General features: G+C 37.5%; 1 protein-coding gene across 1 annotated transcript in view; it reads right to left on the bottom strand.

Moving 5' to 3' along the window:
• sdk2b (sidekick cell adhesion molecule 2b) overlaps window positions 1-19,405 on the bottom strand; it is a 428,005-nt gene that overhangs the window by 295,425 nt on the left and 113,175 nt on the right. The window contains exons 4-5 of the mRNA XM_048611111.1: window positions 18,921-19,068; window positions 8,502-8,635 (exon numbers count right to left, since the gene is read on the bottom strand). Of these exons, the coding sequence (XP_048467068.1) occupies window positions 8,502-8,635; window positions 18,921-19,068 (282 nt within the window). The remainder of the gene's footprint in view (window positions 1-8,501; window positions 8,636-18,920; window positions 19,069-19,405) is intronic.

The raw sequence follows: 19,405 nt of genomic DNA, 5'->3' as shown, positions 1-19,405 counted from the left end.
TACCCCTGCATTTCCCTTGTCCAACATACCTAACCTAAACATCCCTGGGCACTATGGGCAATTTAGCACAGCCAATCCACCTACCCTGCACATCTGGACAAAGCTTGTTCTGACTGAGGAATTACTGCGCGTACTGCATTGTTGTGAGATTTGTCCTGTTTGGCCATCACATGGAGTCTCCTGGGGGTGTGTTTTTTTCAGTATAACAGAATGCCTGGGAAAGTATTGAAAGTGCCATGGAATGATGATACACATATCATCTTAGATTCAGAATAGTATTAATATCAGGGACTTTGCCCTATTCAGGGGACTTCATCTTGGCCTGGGATTGTGAATGGTGCCAGGTTCTCCGGACCAGCCATCATAAAGCAGGGTGTCCAATGGGCAGGAGGCTTTGAGACTCATTGTTGAACATATCTAAAGTAGTTTCAGCACTCATTAGTTTGTATGTGTTTCTAATATATCCGAAGTAAATTACTGCTTAATATGTATTTACTGCTATACATACATATTTACTGCTTAATGTAGATACACATATTTATCTCACTGCTTAAAATATACATCCACCAATAAACTTGCTAATTAGTAACACTTAATTCGTACAGTATTTAGTTACATCCCACCAAACCCACTATTGTACCATAACACCCTTTTCTGCCATGTTGAGGCAAGTTTCATGAATCATGCAGGGTGGCTCTGGACTGTCAATACCTTGTCGAAATGCACAATGGCCTTTTAAATCTAGGCAGTGGCATGTTCCTCTGGCCTCAGCGAGTGATAGAATTGGGCCAACTTCAGAAGAGAGAGCGCCATAGAAGTCGGTTCGATAGTTAATGAGATAACAAGGTGTAGAGCTGGATGAACACAGCAGGCCAAGCAGCATCAGATGAGCAGGAAGGCTGACGTTTTGGGCCGAGACCCATCTTCAGAAAGTTAATGAACTGAGTTTTGGACTATAGCATGAGAAAACTTTCTAGACCTCTCAGAGAGAAACCCTTGAAGAAATTTCTAAAAACTTTGTCAAAACGTAAGGTCCAGCTTCTGGTTATTTTACTTTGAGTTAGGTTTTGACCAAGTCTGGGCACTCTTCATAAAGTCATAAAATTGTTGCGCAAAAAATTTAATAGGTTTCAGCTTTCTCCTAATTAAACTTAAACCTGTAGAATGGCTGATCCAGTTATGTCTGAACAAATAAGCTACTTAGAGCAAAATACTTTACCAGGAATGCAGGCTGAAGTACCATCAAATATTTTTAACACTTTTTTTTTAATATATTGGTTCCTTTTTAAACACTATCGGCTGCTACCTTGTGAGATTGGGGTATAGACAGAAAGTTCCTTGCTAAATTAAGCCTCAAAATCCTTCAAAGCACTGCCATTAACCTTGCACCCACAAGACCCAGCTTAATATTTAGAGCCTACTCAAAGACCTGCAAATTAATCTAATTAGAGAAAACTCCCAACAGTGATTATCTCTTCATAGGGTCTTGGCCAGTTGGACAGCATCTCTCGTGATGCGTTCAAAACAAAATAATGCAGAAACCTGCATCATTGTATGCAATTTGTATTTAAAATACATTTTTTTTTTCTGTCAATTAAGTTGATATTGGGTGAAAAGTGTGTTCAGAAAAAGAGTTATCAAGTGGAACCTCCAGGCCGAAACATGAAACCGTGAACTTTTAAGCAAGATCTGACAATTTATTACTGCCATTGTTGGTGAGTAGTAATTCAAAATAATGCTGTTTTTATAAAAATGAACTGAACTTTCTGCCCTCTTCCTTACTCAATGTATAGTTCAGCTAAACAAATCTTACCTGGCTATTACCTATGCTGTATTTTAACTGCGTGGTGAGATGAATGAAATTACTCTTCACTCCATCTCTCCATGGAAATATTCTGAGAAATGTCATTAGCTGGAAACGCTAACTTTATTTATCTTTCCAAACCTGCTGAATATTTCCAACAATTTCAGGTTTTGATCCCTAGTTACAGCATCTGCAGCAGTTTCCTTTCCATATTGCCTTTGGTGGTGTGGCAAACCCCAAAATTCAGTTGATGTAAAATCATGGATGCAAACTGTAAAGACTGTATCTGTTTATTTTTCTGTATTTTTGATTGTGGGCTGAAATGGGTAAAGGGCTATTTTAAAACCAATGATTGTGGAAAGAATTCCTGCACTTTTCAAAAGCAAGTTACTAAAACTCACTGTACATCGTGTTTATACTGCTGTTTTGTTCAGGTAGCGAGGGAAGCCATTTGTATATGTAGAGGTGTGTACAAAGCGAGGTTCGGCTAGCAACAAATAGCTGATTGGTTTGTGGAATGTGACAAGGGTGGTCAGCCTACGCCAACTATCTGGTTGGCTTCTGGGTCACTGAACAGCTTGTGGGTGTAAAGAGAGCTGGCAGAAACCTTCTAACCCATGGATATGAAACAGGTATGCCTCTCTCTGCTGCAAAAATTTCTATAGCCTGCAGAAAGCCAGTTTACTTGCCCTCATCAATTGCTGTACACTGTGACATTTAACCAATAACAAAATAAACTTTGTTAATGTACCAGCCAACTGTTTCTCCTGTGAAGTAGTGAAAAAAAAAACTTGGTGTCCTTCAAATTCTCTTCACCAAGTCTAAGCAAGCACAATGATTATTTCAATGAACACTGCTTTCCCAGTTTTTTTCCCCTCCATCAATAACATCAATGTTTTGTTGTCAGTCTGTGTCCATCTGTACGTGTGTGTAGAAGTTTTATTAGGGGGTTGGGATTTTAACCAGTTCAGTTATATGTCAAGAATTCATAGCTGTTTTAAGTGTGGTTAGAAACTATTTATTACAAATACATAAATTATTAACATATAACTCTACTGTAAAGAATTCTTGCTAAGCACAGAAACCTGGTCAGTGTTTCCATTAACCTGGGACTAGGCAAATTGTGGAAGTTTGTGCAGTTCAATAAAATCTTTAACTTTTGTGGTGACTTTGCAAATAATTGGGCTTGATTTGCAGTGCACTATCCAATAAGGGGTACCAAAATCGATGGCATTAAAGGATGGTGTTATTTATATCTTTATAATAATTTAAATAATTATTGTTTGTGCATTATTAAAAATGCTCAAGATATGTTTGTTTCTATTGAGAAGATTACAGCCACGTTCCATACTCTGGGCATTGTTCTTTAACTGAATATTCTCTGGCATCCTATGTGATTCTTGTCCATTAGATACAGCTGGATTAAAATTTGCAAACCAGTTAGAGCACAGACTGAATAGGGAGCCCCTTTAAATCAATGAAAACATCAATTTCCCCTGCTTTCTCTTCCCCTGTCAGAAAGGACACTAGTTTAGTGAATGCAGGCAGCTCACGTTATTCAACTGGGTTTCTGAGGCTGCTTTCTGTCCTCTGCCAGCTACCTGAAGTGTAGAAGCATCTACCCTTGGCTTTCTGACATTGGCCCTTCCAGTTCTCTATTTTGTTTGGCTGTTAACTAGGAGAGATTGAGATGGACACCCAGGCTAATGAGTCTCAAGTTTCTACCTTATCTCTATGTGCAAAATGAATCAGATGCCAGGAAACAGCAGGAGAGAGGAACATACATATAATTGCTTTCTGTAGAGCAGGTGCCAAAATCATCACGCAGAAACCAAAAGGTTAACTGTGTCAAGTTGAAGAAGATGAACTTGTTTCACATTGGAGTCAACACTTCATTTAACTTTAAAATACTTGACCATGGCTCAATCAAGGAGAAAAAAAATTGTAGGATTTTTGTTCAAAACTTAATTTCTTATGAATCGTCTCCTCCCATTCCTTCCGTTTTATATTTAGCAGCCAGAGATTATAACATTTTGAAGTCTGTCATCCAGTGCATAATCAGATTTTCTAATACAATCATGTTCAAAGTGGACTTCCATTGTAACAATTTCACAAACTGAATATCTGATTTTATCTGCTTTATACAATACATTTAATATTACAGCTGAACTGGAAAGGCAAGTTATGGCAATACATAGGCTACAGTTTCTACAACCAAATAATGTTTCTCAAAAGGTGGATGAATTGTTGATGTAAAGTTAATTACTTTTTGTTGTTTTCATGAAAACCATTTACTTATTATCCTTTAAATTTAAGGTAAATTTATTCAATAAAATAGGTAATAAAAACTCTATTTTCCTCCATTTCTCATGATTTGTCATTTATATTCTCCTGTTTCATCAGATCTCATTGTAGCATACAATATTCCTGACTACTTGGTCTACCTCCAAGTATCTTATCTGCCAGTTTACATCCCTGCATAGGTGAAAGTGTGCTCTAACGGTAGATCGTTCTTTTGTTTCCACTCTCTTATCCTGATTAGTCACACCCCCAAAGACCTAACAGAGGTTAAAGCCTCCTCTTATGGGAAATGGAAGATAACAAATGTTTGGCAGCAAATGAAAGACAGTAACCTAACAGAGGTAGTTTGACATCATAAACTCTTGAATAAAGCTCAAATTGATTATTAACTGAAAACTAAAATTATATTACAATCTTATGTTAGTGAACTCATGACCCTATATTTATTGCTGGTAATTTATTATTACTCATGTTTAGAAATATTGTGAGAAGGGTTGTTCAGTGATGTACAAGAGGTGTGACAGAGGAAGCGGGTCACTTGAATGGTGACATGAAAATATGGCGTTAAGGTTTCATATAATGAGCACCATAATATCTCAACACTTTTTTTCATTTTTTTTTACTAGAAGGTGACAGAAAAATAATTTGCACAAACTTGTTTGGTGGTGATGGTAGTTAAGGTGCAACTGCCCTCCTTTAGAAAAGGAGCACAGGATTGGCTATGTCCACATGGGAGAGTAGGCATCACCTCTGTTTAATGCCCCTGTAGTGATTGCAACAAGGTCAGCCAGGTGGATCTCACAGAATATGAGTTCCCTAACTGGGGCTGTTAATCTGGGCTAATCGAGGAGTCATGGCTGACAGATATAAACAAGAGCGACAGGGGTTCTGTTCGCTCTAGGAGCCGGCTCTGAGTTAACTGGGTCAGTGTCATGTAGTATGCACGTGTAAATAAAGGCTGACTTGGTGATGAGATACCGGCCTTTGTAGAGTTATTTCAGTCCCTTCTGAAAAATGGCATTACAAGCAGTCCAGCGCTCTGAGTACTATATTAAAGTGTCAGCCTTTGTTACAAGCAGAAGTTCCTTGGGCAGGACTCAAGCCCCTGACTTGGCAACATTATGACAACTGATCTACAGGCGACACTTTAAGAAACATCACTTTAAGTGAGAGAAGCCAGAAGAAGCATCTGTAGAGATGAGATAGAGACCAGTGGCACCTGAGGGAACACAAATAGAAGTCAACAGTAGCATTTAGGGAGTAAACAAATAACAGCATTTGGAAATGGCTTGGGGGACAGATGAAGCTAGCAGCATGTTGATGGGAACAAAAAGGAAAAGAGAAAACACAGCAGCAGACTTGTGATGCAGGAAGAAAGCAGAGGCTGCAGGCTGCTTTGGAAAGAAGACAGAGATAAGTTAGCTCTGAATTTTGTTCAGAGAGAAGAGATCATGGTTAGAAATGGAACTTGTTCCGTAAATAGTAGCAATCTTTCTGGGTTTAAGTTAAAAACATCTTAGGTGCACCCAAATGTTGAAGTTGCAGGTGCACTTTCATAGATGTACTTGCACCTACTAGTGTTCTCTCTTATTGAAGGCTACTTTTGAATTTCCAGCATTCTGGAATTCTGTCAACATGGACTGGCTTCCAGATCAACATATACTTGGTTGAGTTTTGACAACATTTTCCCCAGTTTGGAGGGAACATTAATTCTTCTGTGCACCACACTTATTAACTACTCAACAACAAAGAACAAATTATATCTTTAGAACGGATGAACTTCAGCTGTCGCAGATTTGTCTGAACAACCCTTAAATACTAAACTGTTTTGTCAGTCAGCAAAGATTTACTGCAAATTAAATTCTGCAAGAAGCTGACAGGATCATTTGAAATCTAGAGACCAGCTCAGAGCTCTTTAAAATTCATAACTTAGTGAAAAGTACAAGGAATGGGCAGGAATTCTTCACCTCATTTTGTGCTTTGAGATTAGCAAGCCAAGGGCTAAAGTAAATGTCACAGCTACTATTTTGCAGTCAACCTGCCTGGTTAAGAAGCCAAAGTAATGCTGCATATATGCAATCAATTTGAAATTCAAATTTGTAGCAGCACCACTGCATTAATAAAATAGTTGTATTGATTACTACCTGGATTGTTATTCTTTCATTTCCAAAGGATTTCATTTGCAATGCAAACCATTGATTCTATTGTCAGTTTCATTGAAATCAGAAGACAAGAAAAACCAATGAGCATATGAAACAGAAAGGAAATTATCTCTCCTTGTTTATCTCATTATTTTCTAATGTGTGGAGTTGTCTTTCATTAATGATTAATTAAAAAAGAGTAATATCTCTGCTTTGGTACAACAATTGATTCATATCTTGGTTCTTGTATACATGAGACATTAATATTAACAACCGTAGAAGAAGGTGTTTTTACATATATCTTTCCCAGTGTGAGAAAGGGGATGGAATGAAGACATTTACATTCTCCATACAAACTTAGCCCCTTTTTTTTGCCCTTGAGTTTTCTGCCTATATATGCACCCTTCATTGTTATAATAAGTGTTAAAAAGTGAAAAACAAAGGCACATTGCAATCCAGTCCAACTAAAAACAAATTCTATAACAGAAACAAATGAAAGAAAGTAGCAATATTGAATGTTCAGACTTCATTTTCTTATGCTAATTTTGTTTTGTTTTCGATCTTCGAAAAGAGGAATGTGTATTATTCTGAAATTAAAGTACAACTATAGAACAGCCACTGGATTATCTTCTTCCACAGATGTCACATACATGCAGAACTGCCATTGTGAGAACAAAACAAAATCACAATACACTCTTTTGTATGAAGTAACAGTTCTAATGGGATTAGCGTTCATATTATGCTGACTCTACCCACTCTACTGATGTCGTGCATGCTGTGGATAGAAAAGGAGTTCTACTTTAGCTTTTGGATGGAACAGATATACATGCATCAGCTCTCTAAGGTTCTAATAATGATGCCTGACCAAATATATCTGTACTTATTGTTACAATACAATAAACCTTCTTATTATCCAAGAACAATGCCTCATCTGTAGCTACTCGTTAGATGTGAGTACACTGGAATTAATCACCTGAAATAGGCCTAAGACAAAGCAAAGACAAAAAAGAACCAAGGGTAGTGAACTAGCTCAAACAACATGTACCCAGTGCCATGTTATGTTAGAGGTGGCAACTACTACAAAGTGCCAAGAAGTGGTAACCAGGGAAAATACCTCACTTTCTTCTGATTAATCAATTTGAACTACATTTCATTTGAATTTAACCGACTAAAAATATTGGTGCAATTGGTTTATTACTAAAAAAATTGTAAAACAAATAAAATGATTTCTATAGTATAATCACATCTATCAAAAGAAGGAAATATGTTAATTCATAAATAACTGAAAATGGATTATTTTAGGGAGTACTTGCTCATCCCTGTCTGTCAATAAGTGTGTTATAATCCAACTGTAGACTTAGGCTCTTAGCTCAGAATTAATTGACTATTCATTCTCCATAATTGCTAGGCTGTTCCTAAATTTCCTCTTCTAAATATAACTTACCAGTGGGGCGTTGGCTACTTTAATTAATGAAGCTCAGGGTTCTGAAATGCCTTACTGCACTTCTTATTGATTTATGGTAAAACACTACAAATAGCACTGATTATTAAGAGGATTGTTTTAAGGTGGAGGTTGTATGAATACATTTGTTTGAAGCAAAAGGATAGGAACTACTTTTGAAGTCTATTGGGTATTAGAAATCTCAGATAGATCATTAACCCTCTGATGCAGTCAGTATGATGTTAACAATAAGCTGATCATGTTTTTCATATAAGTACAATATATGCAAAAAGGTTAAGACATCATTGAGATGGCTTTAATGATTATATTGTAAAAGGCCATCCCTAAAAAGCCCACTGTCGCTCAGTATAATATTTATGCATAATTTAGTAAATGAAAGTTTTTTAAAATTCCGCATGCCAGAATTACATCAAGCATAGACAGATCAATTTCAGAGATATTAATGCAAGGTTGATGAATGATAAATTTGAAGACAACCTGTTGATAACAACTTAATTTCTTACTTCTTGTTTAGTAGTGAATTCTTGCATTAAGTGTCGCATCACATTGACTTCTTTATTTTAAGGTTTCATTCATCGTTTGGTGTATTGATTAGTACTGGCCTGAGATGATGTTTTATTGCAGCATTCTTGACATATACTTGACACGACACGAGCTTCTGTATTGCATAATGTGATTTTTGCATTTGATTAGTGCAGATGTTATGCTGGTTTCCAAACTGCTTTTCATTCATCATATAGCTTATTGATCAATACTCACTGTTCACAACTTAATTTCAGTCTATATCACTTACTTTCCACAGTCAAGGTAATGGGCTGGCTGGTTTTGTTTTCTCCATTTTTGTCATTTACTGCCTGGACATAGTATCTTCCAGTGTCAGGAGCCACTGTTGACAAGATGACAAGTGTGTTTTCCATCGTAATAGCTCTATTGGGACAAACAAGGGAGAAATGAGAAATGGGAAGGCTTGCAAAAATGAAATCTGCCCATGTTGTCTTTCAAGACTTTGTATTCTTGGTGCACATAATGGTCTGGAATCACAGAGACATTATCCCTGTGGAGGTCATAGGTTTAGCAACTTTCATATCTCTATGAAACAAACCAAGGTTTCTGGCATTTTGCAAGTGAAGATTTGTGATCAGAGTTTTTTTCTTTAAGGTGAAATTCCCACAATTAACCTTTGGCATCACAATGCTCTCAATAAAGTAATGATCCCATGAGAATATAAATTTGATGAAAATAACACAAAACAAGGCAATTTCATGAATAAACTTACTATTTAATTTTGTTTTGACTAAATCACTGGAAGGGTTGAATCTTAAACACGTAACTACTACATCTTGATTTACTTTCTGTTTGGATCAGAATTTATACATATTCCATAGTATATACATATACTAATTCTTACTTCATTCTTCATTTAGCAGCTGGGTATATTCAAACATATTTTTGTTAAATATTTCATGTCAAATTTGTTAAACCAACAAGTCTCAAGTTCTGATAAATGCTATTCTGTCTAACTCACATAAAATTAGATGACATGCTCACCATTAAAAGTTAGGTTAACAAGGAACATTTTATTTTTTATGAGCACATATTAATTAATTGACTAATTTACCTATTTACCTTCCAAAGCTTGTTGTTGAAGTTGAAGTGATTGTTGTCTGGTTGTATTCAGTGTTTATGCCACAGAAAAAATCAAGTGACATTGCAGGGCTACCTATTTCCAAATAATGAAATGGTTTCTCTGGTGCCCACAGAGATAATAGTATTGGAACAGTAAAATTAACATTAAATTCAATAACACACTTCCTTTTATTTCTTCCATTTATTTCTTACATACGACTTTGACAAGTGAGGAACTTTTTCAAATATCAAGGCAGGGAAGCTAGAGAAGAAAACTGCATTTAAATGATTGGATGAGCAAGTCTGTATGATTGGAGTAAGTGGGTGCATTGAGATTCTTTGTTCACATCAGATATATTTTCCTTTTGGAACCAAGAAATGAACTGATAGCTAGAGCATAGCAAGGTCCATTTGAGAAGCTGGCAGTGCAAGAAAGAGTCAATTCTTGTTGCTAGTCTGATAATATAAAGCAGCTTCCTTTTTGAAAGTTCCTACATTTTTGATTTTTGTCCAACATTTCATTCCATTTTGCTCCTGAAAACTAAAATTTATGATATTCTGATTCAAAGTTAAATGATCAATTTAATAAATTTCATCCAAGTGACCAAAATCTTATAGTTTGTATAGTAGAGTAAATCCTGTATACCTGGCAATGTATGTAGTGTTTGGTTGCAGTGCTCCAATCAGCAGCTCACTGTAATTCATTTACTTCCTCAGTCACACTGTTCATTTCCGTTCCTGTGATGTTGCTATCCTTTACATAACACCATAAGTGTAACCAATGTCCATTATCGTAATTGAAATTAAGTGAGCGCTGAATTTTGTAAAAATGTCAATCATTAAATACAATTAACTGACTCCCGAAAACATTTATCAGAAGTGTGGAATGATTTCAATATAAAAGAGTTCTGCTGCATTTGAAAAGGATGGCGTGAGATTTTTAGATTGGAAGTGATCTTTGGGAAGGAGCTTAGATAATTATTAGAGGACTAATTACTACAAAAAGCTGCAATTTAATAATCTTTAATTGACTATTTAAATTCAGCAGAACTGGGCTCTTTAGAGCTTTAGTGACATGCAGTGATTATCATCCCACTTAATACAGTATGTTTATTATAGAATTTAAAATTAGACTATGAAGCCCAGACTAAACAAATTTAAAATCATTCTACACATTTTACACTTCAGCTAAAAATGATACAATTACTTGTGTGAAAAGTGAAGCTGATGCAACCTTTACTGTTCTAGTGGCAAAGTGACCCATTTTTCATGGACCTTACGCATTAATGCTGATTCACTAGGCCACTTCTAGCTTGCTAAAAGTGAGGCTCATATAATAGTGGTACAGTATCCAATGTATCCAAAAATCATTCATCTGAATAAAATACTGTAACTCTACAAATTACAAATGGGACTCTGCAAGCCAATGCTATTCGGTAGGTGCTGGCCTAGTGGTTCAAAATCCAGAGCCCCAGTCTAATGTGCTGCAAGCAGGTATTCAAATCTCACCCTGGCAGATGGTGAAATTTGAATGCAACAAAATCTAGAATTTTTAATTTAAAAAAAACTTAGTCTAATGGCCAGCCCTGTGCTGTCAGTTGTTTCAAAGAAACCATGTGGTTCACTAACATGCTTTAGGGAAAGAAATCTGCCCATCCTTATTTGGTCTGGCCTACATGGGACTCTAGTCCCACAGCAATACAACTGACTCATAACTGCCCTCTGAGCAATTAGGGAAGGACAATAAATCCTGCTCTCACCAGTGAAGGTAATATTTCATGGATGAATTTTTTAAAATTGCCAGGAATGGGAATTTACCTGGATATGCAGAGTGAATATCTAGAATATCTTGGTGGAAGCTTGCTAAAATAATCATTGAGGTTTGAAGCAGAATGTCACGCAAGTTAGTGTTTAGGAGCAATTGAAATACAGTAAATGTTTTGGCAGACGTGTATCTAAAATGAAGAACCAGCTATTTTTTCTATCATCAGGTTAGTAACAAGAAATTGACTTTTTCTTGCACAGTCAGTTTCTCAAGTGGACCTTGCTGTGCTCTAGCTGTCATAAGTCAATTTGCTAGTTCTAAAGGAAAACATATCTGACATGATCAATGAAGTTCACTGCACCCACGAACTCCAATTGTAAAGATTTGCTCATCTTAAAAATGATCCAGGACTTATGCATCTTGTGTATAAACTTAATGGTTTTATACACAATGGTTCTCCATGTTCACAATTCTTTAGTGACAGAAAACAGCTAAATGAGGTAAACCAAGCAAGGAGAGCAGAACACTGTGATTATTGAAATGCTGCTCTTCTGAACATACACTTTTATGAACACCAAGGGAAAGAAAAATGTTGTACATCTGGATTGCTCCATCATTCGGTTATTGATGACATGTCCACATCTTAAAATAGTCTTAAGCACTGACAAACCTGTTTTTGTCTGCATATTCTATTTTGACTTGAGAGTAAATTTTTTTAAAAAAGGAAGGATTAATGTCTTCTACCAAACGTCCATTCAATTCTTAAAGATTTGTCAGTGTCCTTTGTCAATAAATTGGGGCGGTTTTAGCTGTAAACTGGAATTTCAAGGAATGGACAACGATCTCATTCAGAAAATTGTAAGTGTCAAGACACCAAGCAAAAATGCGTGGGCAAAGAAGGTATCAGATTGTTACTATGGACTGTGTTCTTTTGCGGTTGGACCTATTCACAGGTCAATGTTAATGGTACACTGCATTCTGTTTCAATTACGGTAGACTTGACCAGAGAATTTTATATTGTCATTGGATGGAATTTTCCATTTCCCAGTGTGATAACCACACACACACACACACACAACACCATGGTCAAATCGGGACAAAGTTGAATAAGGCTGTAATGCTGAACAAAGCAATCAGCACTGTTCAAAATATTGGATAATTTGGCCTGAATGCAATTGCTGAGATTTGTGACAACAGTGCTAGTCTCACTCTTTTCATGGTAACATGACAGCTCAACAAAGGCAGATGTCTGCAACAGACTGATAATTTTAATGTAAAATTCTTTTTGTCATGTTGTACCTTTTTTTCCTCTGGAGTGCAATCCTGATAAGACTCCAAGGTCTTAGTTTAACTGAACAAAAATTAAATATGCCCAGAATTCTGTTTTCATGACACTGCCACAGTTAACATCACTTTTTTAAATTACAAACTGAATTCCAATCAAAAATTATCTAAGATTTTTTCCATTAAATGCTGGCAATGTTAATGAAGTGCAATGTTATAGTAAAAGGTAAATTGAGTTTCATATGATCTTTGAAGTTACACACATAAATATATTAGAGCAAATCCTTCCCAAACCAATTTCTGGTATGAAGGAGGAGAACAACTTTGGACACTAGCTAAGAATTACATCGATGGTATTTGTGGTGGTGGTTGATGTGGAACAAAATCTTGAATAAAATAGTAAACAGCATTTTTACAAAAATTATGCTTAGTTAACTGCTTAGCCCTTAGAGAAAGCAGAGTTAATGTTTCAAGTGCAGTGACCCTTCTTCTGAAAAGCCATTCTCCAGCAATTTCTGATTTTGTTTCAGATTTCTGGCATCCACAGTTCTCTTGTTTTAACTTGCCTAGCCCATTATCTGGCTAAAGGATTGTTTTGATTTTTTTTTGCCTCGTCTTTCTCCCACTTACTCTTCCATTCTCTTATAGACACTGGCATATTACCCCATGGATACCAGCAGCCTTCTGTGCCTGATGCAACTCGTTATTGAGTATGACTGTAACAGACTTTAATGATGATGGCTACACCAATGTTATATTGGATCCTCTTCTCACCGTGTGCCTATTCAGAAATTTTTCAACAGGTCAGTGGATATTGTAACCACGGTAAAGTTCTGGAAGAATCATTTTCCTATTTTACCCACAAACACCGTGGTTAATGTGGCATCCCTACTTAGTTAACTAAATGGTAATCAAATATTCAAAGTGGAACTTGCTTGTCTGTGTGGCTCAGCAATACAACAAATAATACAAATACCCAACAAATCATCAGAATTAATTTCATAAGCGTTTCCTTGATGGAGGTTACACATGTTTGTGGAGCATCCTGTTTCTGATAGTAAATTATGTTGACTTTATGTCACAACAACACTGAACCAGCAATTAAAATTAGCCCCTGATGAACACATCAGGCCATATAGTTGAAGCCCTACCATTCTAAGTGTAGCGTTATTTCTACGGGCTGGATTATCCTATACTCTGACCACGAGGGCAGTGGTGAGATAGTTAGGAAGATATGGTGAGGGAAAAAAAAAAGAGATTGTCAAGGTTGAGAAAAGAAGTCTGATTTTGCACATAAAATTTTAACAGCTTGAAGAGAATCTTGCTAGTGAATGACGAGGGTTCCATATGCATGTGTTAACATGTTGTTCTTTCCTAATCTAGCCTTATTCATGTGCAGGTTGCTACCTCTCAGGCAGTGGAGAGAAACTAGATGGCACCATGTCCTGACATTGAAGTCAGAGCAGTTGCCTGATGAGTGTAATTCATTGGCATCTTCTCCAGACCTCCATCTTGGCAAGCAATATCTCAGGGCATGCTTGGTGGGGAGTGACCACCTCCAGCCTAACTACCAATCTCACATAATCATGGGACATCTCCAACTCACTTACAATACAGTTCACCAGTTCAATACTGCACTTTGACATTCACTGACACCTTTCAGGCACGCATCTCATGCACGTTGAAAAGTCTAAGCAGAGTGGTCCTCAGTCAAGGCAAGGAGGGCTGTCATTATTCAGGGGCTACCAGCACAAGTAAGTCAAGAGTATCATCTGGTATCAGTCTAGGGGCTTGGACACAGTCAGACAGTCATTTGGGATGTTCAGGGTTCGGAGTTTACAATCGTTGCAGACAAAGGAGTGGGCCATGGTTGGTCCTGCAAGTCCAGAGCAACCAGTCTGGGGGCTCACAGTAAGTCAGCTGGGGAGATGTGTAGCCATCAGTAAGGAGTTTGGTCAGTCCTCAGCCATGGAAGCAGTTCCAAGTCAGTCATGGTGATGAGCCATGGTCAGTCCTGGGAGGGTCTCCACATTGAAAGTCAAGGGGTGTTACTGAGTCTATTGCTGTGGTGAGGAGTTTGGAGAAATCAATTGTGAGGTTTGGAGGCAGCACGCCAGGATGCTAAGGGACAATAATTGTGAAGGAAGTAGTGACTCACCATTTAAGGATGGGAGATAATAGAGTGTGGGAAGACACAAGGTACTGTGGGAAAAGTTTCACTGACACTGACATGCCGAGCCTGCTACTCATTCTGTGAAGCTCAATCTGCATCACATTCAATTTTCATCTGATTCACAAGCACACAATTGAGGAGAAACATGGCTGCTACCACACCCAGACAGGGCATATTGAGCATTTTTTTTTCTCTCTGAGGGAGTGGGCCTTTGAGACCCTTTGAGAAGCAATGCATTAATCAGATGCTTACTCAGTACAGATTAAAGACATCTGTCATCACAGAAGCTGCAAGTGAACTTCATGATGCATTGGCCAGTTACGTTGATTATCAATCTTGACCATGTCATTGAACATTACAAATTAATCCAAATAATGACTGTGAAGCAGAATTTCGTCTGGTGAGCTGTAAGCTTTCATCTCAGTTCTACATTTCTAAAACTTATTCCCAGTTCTTACAGCCTATAGAAGGTCCAGGAGCTGCATACCTCACATCCATCGAACTTAAAAATGTGTAACTTATTATCCCAAATGCAAAGTTGCCTTTCTTAGATAACATGGGGGTATGGAGGTCAATGGGGAATGAAATTCTCATTCTTTCTACTACACTCACAATCTTCTACTGTATATATGACAATTGGCTTATACAGAATACATCTGAATCAGAAATTGCTAGAAAACATCAGTAGGTCTGGCAGCATCTGTGGACAGGAATCAAAAAGCTGAACCCTCTCCAGCTTGATTATATCCTTCCTATAACTGGGTGACCAGAACTGGGCACAGTATTCCAGAAAAAGGCCTCACCAATGTCCTGTACAACCTCAACATGACTTTCCAACTCCCATACTCAAAGGACTGAGCAATGAAGGTAAATGTGCCAAATGCCTTTTTAACCACCCTGTATATATGTGACTCAAACTTTAAAGAATTATGTACCTGCACCCCTAGGTCCCTCTGTTCGACAACACTACCCAAGGCACTACCATTAATTTTATAAACCCTACCCTTGTTGGTTGGACCAAAATGGGATATAGTGCATTTATCCAAATTGAACTCCATCTGATATTTTCAGCCCATTGACCCATTTGATCAAGATCCCTCTCTAACCTTAGAAAACCTTCTTTACTGTCTACTTTGCCAACAATTTTGGTGTTGTCTGCAAACTTTATAACTTCCCACCTCAGAAGAATACAGTCCACAGTACCAACAGCAGATGCAGCTTCCCATTCATTCTTTGTTCACTTTTCATATAAGTTAAGGTTACAAGCTGATGGAAGCTTTCACTGTACCTAATGCTCCCTCGTTCAATAATGACAGACTTCCATGGCACTCCAGAAAGAATAGATATTCCTTGAATGGCATTATAACAGTGAGTAGTGTGGTGTTAAGAATGACAGCCTGTCTACCTTCATTCTTGTAGCTTCAGCTAAAATAACAGTCAACCACAGAGCTAATGATGAAGGATGGATACATATTTATAAATGAATCATTCTTTTTGCAATGAAGTGTCATCTACGTGTCTTCAGAAGTGTTCCTTAATGATTCCTTCCTACAATGCATGGATAGATTCCTAGGATGTACAGCTGGGATGCAGGGAGCTTGCTCCATAGTGGAGCCTCTTGGTCTTGGGGTTTTGGATGGGTGATCCTGAGTACAATTATAGGGGCCATATTTGTGGCTAGAGGTCACATTTATGCTGAGAATGTTCTGGCCAGATGTCTGCTTGCCCTACTCACCTTGAACTTCCAAAAGATTGAATGCTTCAGCCAGGAACCTTAGGCTTTGTTGTGAGAGGTTTTGAACACAAGAGTAGCGCAGTCTTGGTTCAATTGTACAAGAGCTTGGTTAGTCGGTACTTGGAGTACCATGTTTTGGCCTCTTTATCTCAGAAAAGATATTATTGCCAGTGCAACAAAGGTTCACCAGACCTTTTCCCATGATAACAAGGCTATCCTATGAACAGAATTTGGCCAAACTGGCCCACTATTCTCTAGAGCTCCTAAGATCTCATTGACATCTACAAAATACTTAAAGGGATAAACAGGTGGATGCAGATCAGACGTTTCCTTTGGTTGGGGAGGGTAGAACCAGTGGTCACTATTTAAAAATAAGGCAGATACCACTTAAGTCCCACTTAGGAGAAGAAGAAAATCTTCTTTTTTCAGAGGGTGGGAACCCTTGAAATTCTCTATTACAGAAGGCTTTAGAAGCTTAGTCTTTAAGTTTGTTTAAGGCAGATATTGATAGATTTCTGATTACCAGTGGTGTACAGAGTTATGGGAATGGGGTGGGCTGAAGTATTCAGTCAGCCATGATTGTATTGAATGGGTCAATAGGCTGAATAGTCTACTCCTATGTTCTGTAAGGAGAGGAACTGGGCAGCTCTGGAGTGCCCTGACTGTAGGGGCAATTCTTCCCATACTGGAACAGTGAGTAGCAACTGCTGGTTTGTCGTGATTGATCTGGTGCACAGCTGGGATTTAAATATGGCATCAGCAACAGGAAGCCAGGAAGAGATCAGCAGCGATGAGCATGCCTGCCCCTGCTGAGCCCACAATAACGAGACAGCAGCACTGTGGGGGACTGATACATAGGTAATGAGGTGAGCAATGGAGAATTACATGAGAAAACCCGCTGGAGCTCACCGAGAGAAACCTTTAATTAAGCTGCCTGAAGTTGATACTTAGCCAAATTTTGGGTCAATTAAGCTTTCCATATAAATTTGGGAGCAATCACATGCAGCCAGATATTTTCTTCAAAAGCACAAGAGTGATTGGAAATTGTCATGTCAAGGAAACTGAAGCATTAACTTTTATTCAATTGCTCTGCCATTCTCTCCAGGAAATGGCTTTTCGTGGTTCTCAGGGCGCAGATTTAACTCAATCCAGTGTCAAATCCAGGAAACTGAAAGCCCAACTCTCTCATTTTAATGACTAGTGATGCATCCTGCTTCCTGACCAATATGCAGATAAAAATCATAGCAGAACTGGTGATAAAATGCAAGCACTAAAAGAAAGACAATTATATAAAATGACCCATGATCACTGTGGAAACTCTGCTTGCTACCTTTTCTATTGTGATGAATGTATCTGAACAATAGGGTACAAATGTTCTGCTCAAATACTTGTAATACATCAATATATTAATTACACATTTTATGCAGTTAATGTAGATTTAAATACTGGCCTATTTTGAAATCATGTACTTATGCATAACCAAAACCCTCTGGTATTATAATTCATTTTGCCCCCATGACTAAAATCTTCTAGGCTACTTCATATTCTGCGTGGATTTGAACTCAAGGAGTAACATAAATATGAGTGTCATGATTTAGAAAGAAAATTTCATGAAAGCAGGATATTGACAGAAAATGTAGCAGCAGCCCAAATAAAGATTCCTAAAAAGCAACACAATACAAACACACAATTGAGAGAGAAAACACAAGTTTGAATGTTCAACATACATCAGGAATAAATGAAGCAGGTCTGTCATGGAAAGCTATGAGCAACTGCTATTTGGAATTCTACTTGCATCTTCTGGAAAGTATTTGGCAGGGGAATTGATGATAATGAAAGGACAAGGTACAAATGTACGACTTTATATATAAAGAAATAGTTTTGCAGTACTTGCACGCAGTGTGTTAGCGAGGAAGAGATAGTACCACTCTTCACTCTCATCTCCTTAGAGGGACTGAAAACAACACTTGTTTTACTAGCATGCATTTTTATGAATCTCAATTAATCCATATTTTCCATTACAGATGCCAGAAACCTATATAATGTTCCACAATATTGTTCTGTTAAATAATCAAGACAAATGATTCGGACTTACTGTGTTGTAGTTAATCAAAAACTAATTTTATATTTAGTTTCCATTTCCTATTCTTTTGCCCCTCCCTGGATTGGTGGAAAGAGCAGCTGTTTTAAAGTAATTAAGTTACATTTAAAAAGTGTTTCACCATTAGTACTGATTTTAAAAGCCACACAATTACCAAGAATTATCATTAACATGTTTCACTTGTCTTGACTGTGTGAGAGAGTTGAATTAACATAAACAATTGGAGATGAAGCCGGGTTACTGATTGCACTTTGTTGAATAATAGTCAGCACTCTCATTCAGCTCAAAAACCTGTCCTGGTAATGGCCCCAGTATTTAGTGTTCTAACAGAAGGTGACAGAGGGCTTAATTTGAACTCTGTATAAGTGAGTGGATTTTGAGTGCATTAGAATTGGCCCAATTAAAACAGCATGATAACCAAAGGATTAAAAATATATTGAGTAAATGCAATGGTAATAGTTAACAAAATGCTAATGCAGCTGTAATTTTTAAAAAATCCAACCTAAAGATCATTACATTCAAACTTACATGCGACCACTGGGTGAGATTTTCCGGCCATCTCTGAACCATGTGACTTGGGGACGGGGGAACGTAGAAATTCTTGGTGCCCTGATAACTGCAGCATTTCCCTGGGAGACACTGAGAAACTTTTCACCACTCTCGAAGTTTGCCATATCTAGTAAAAAAAAGTGTTATAAACAGTTTTGTTCAGATGTTGACATCAATGCTGTACATTTTATGGAACACAATACAAATTGTGAAGTCTTGGCAGTTTTCAGTTATAACATCAAGAACTACAATCGTTCAGAAATTTCTATGCATCAATTAAAGTGAGAAAACAAGTGGGTATGTGCAACAACTTTGAGTCACAGAATGTTTTGACATGCTTGATGTTTCAAGTCCAACTTGACTCTCTTTCTTGGAACTGGCTCTTTCTGTTTTTATTTCAGGTCTCCACCATTCACAATGCTTTGATTTTAATTGTTGATATTTGAGTTGGTGATCCCAGGTGT

This window comes from Rhincodon typus, chromosome 23 (assembly GCF_021869965.1).
Source record: "Rhincodon typus isolate 14 chromosome 23, sRhiTyp1.1, whole genome shotgun sequence".
Lineage (NCBI taxonomy): Eukaryota > Metazoa > Chordata > Chondrichthyes > Orectolobiformes > Rhincodontidae > Rhincodon > Rhincodon typus.
This window is presented reverse-complemented; position numbering and strand designations above follow the sequence as displayed.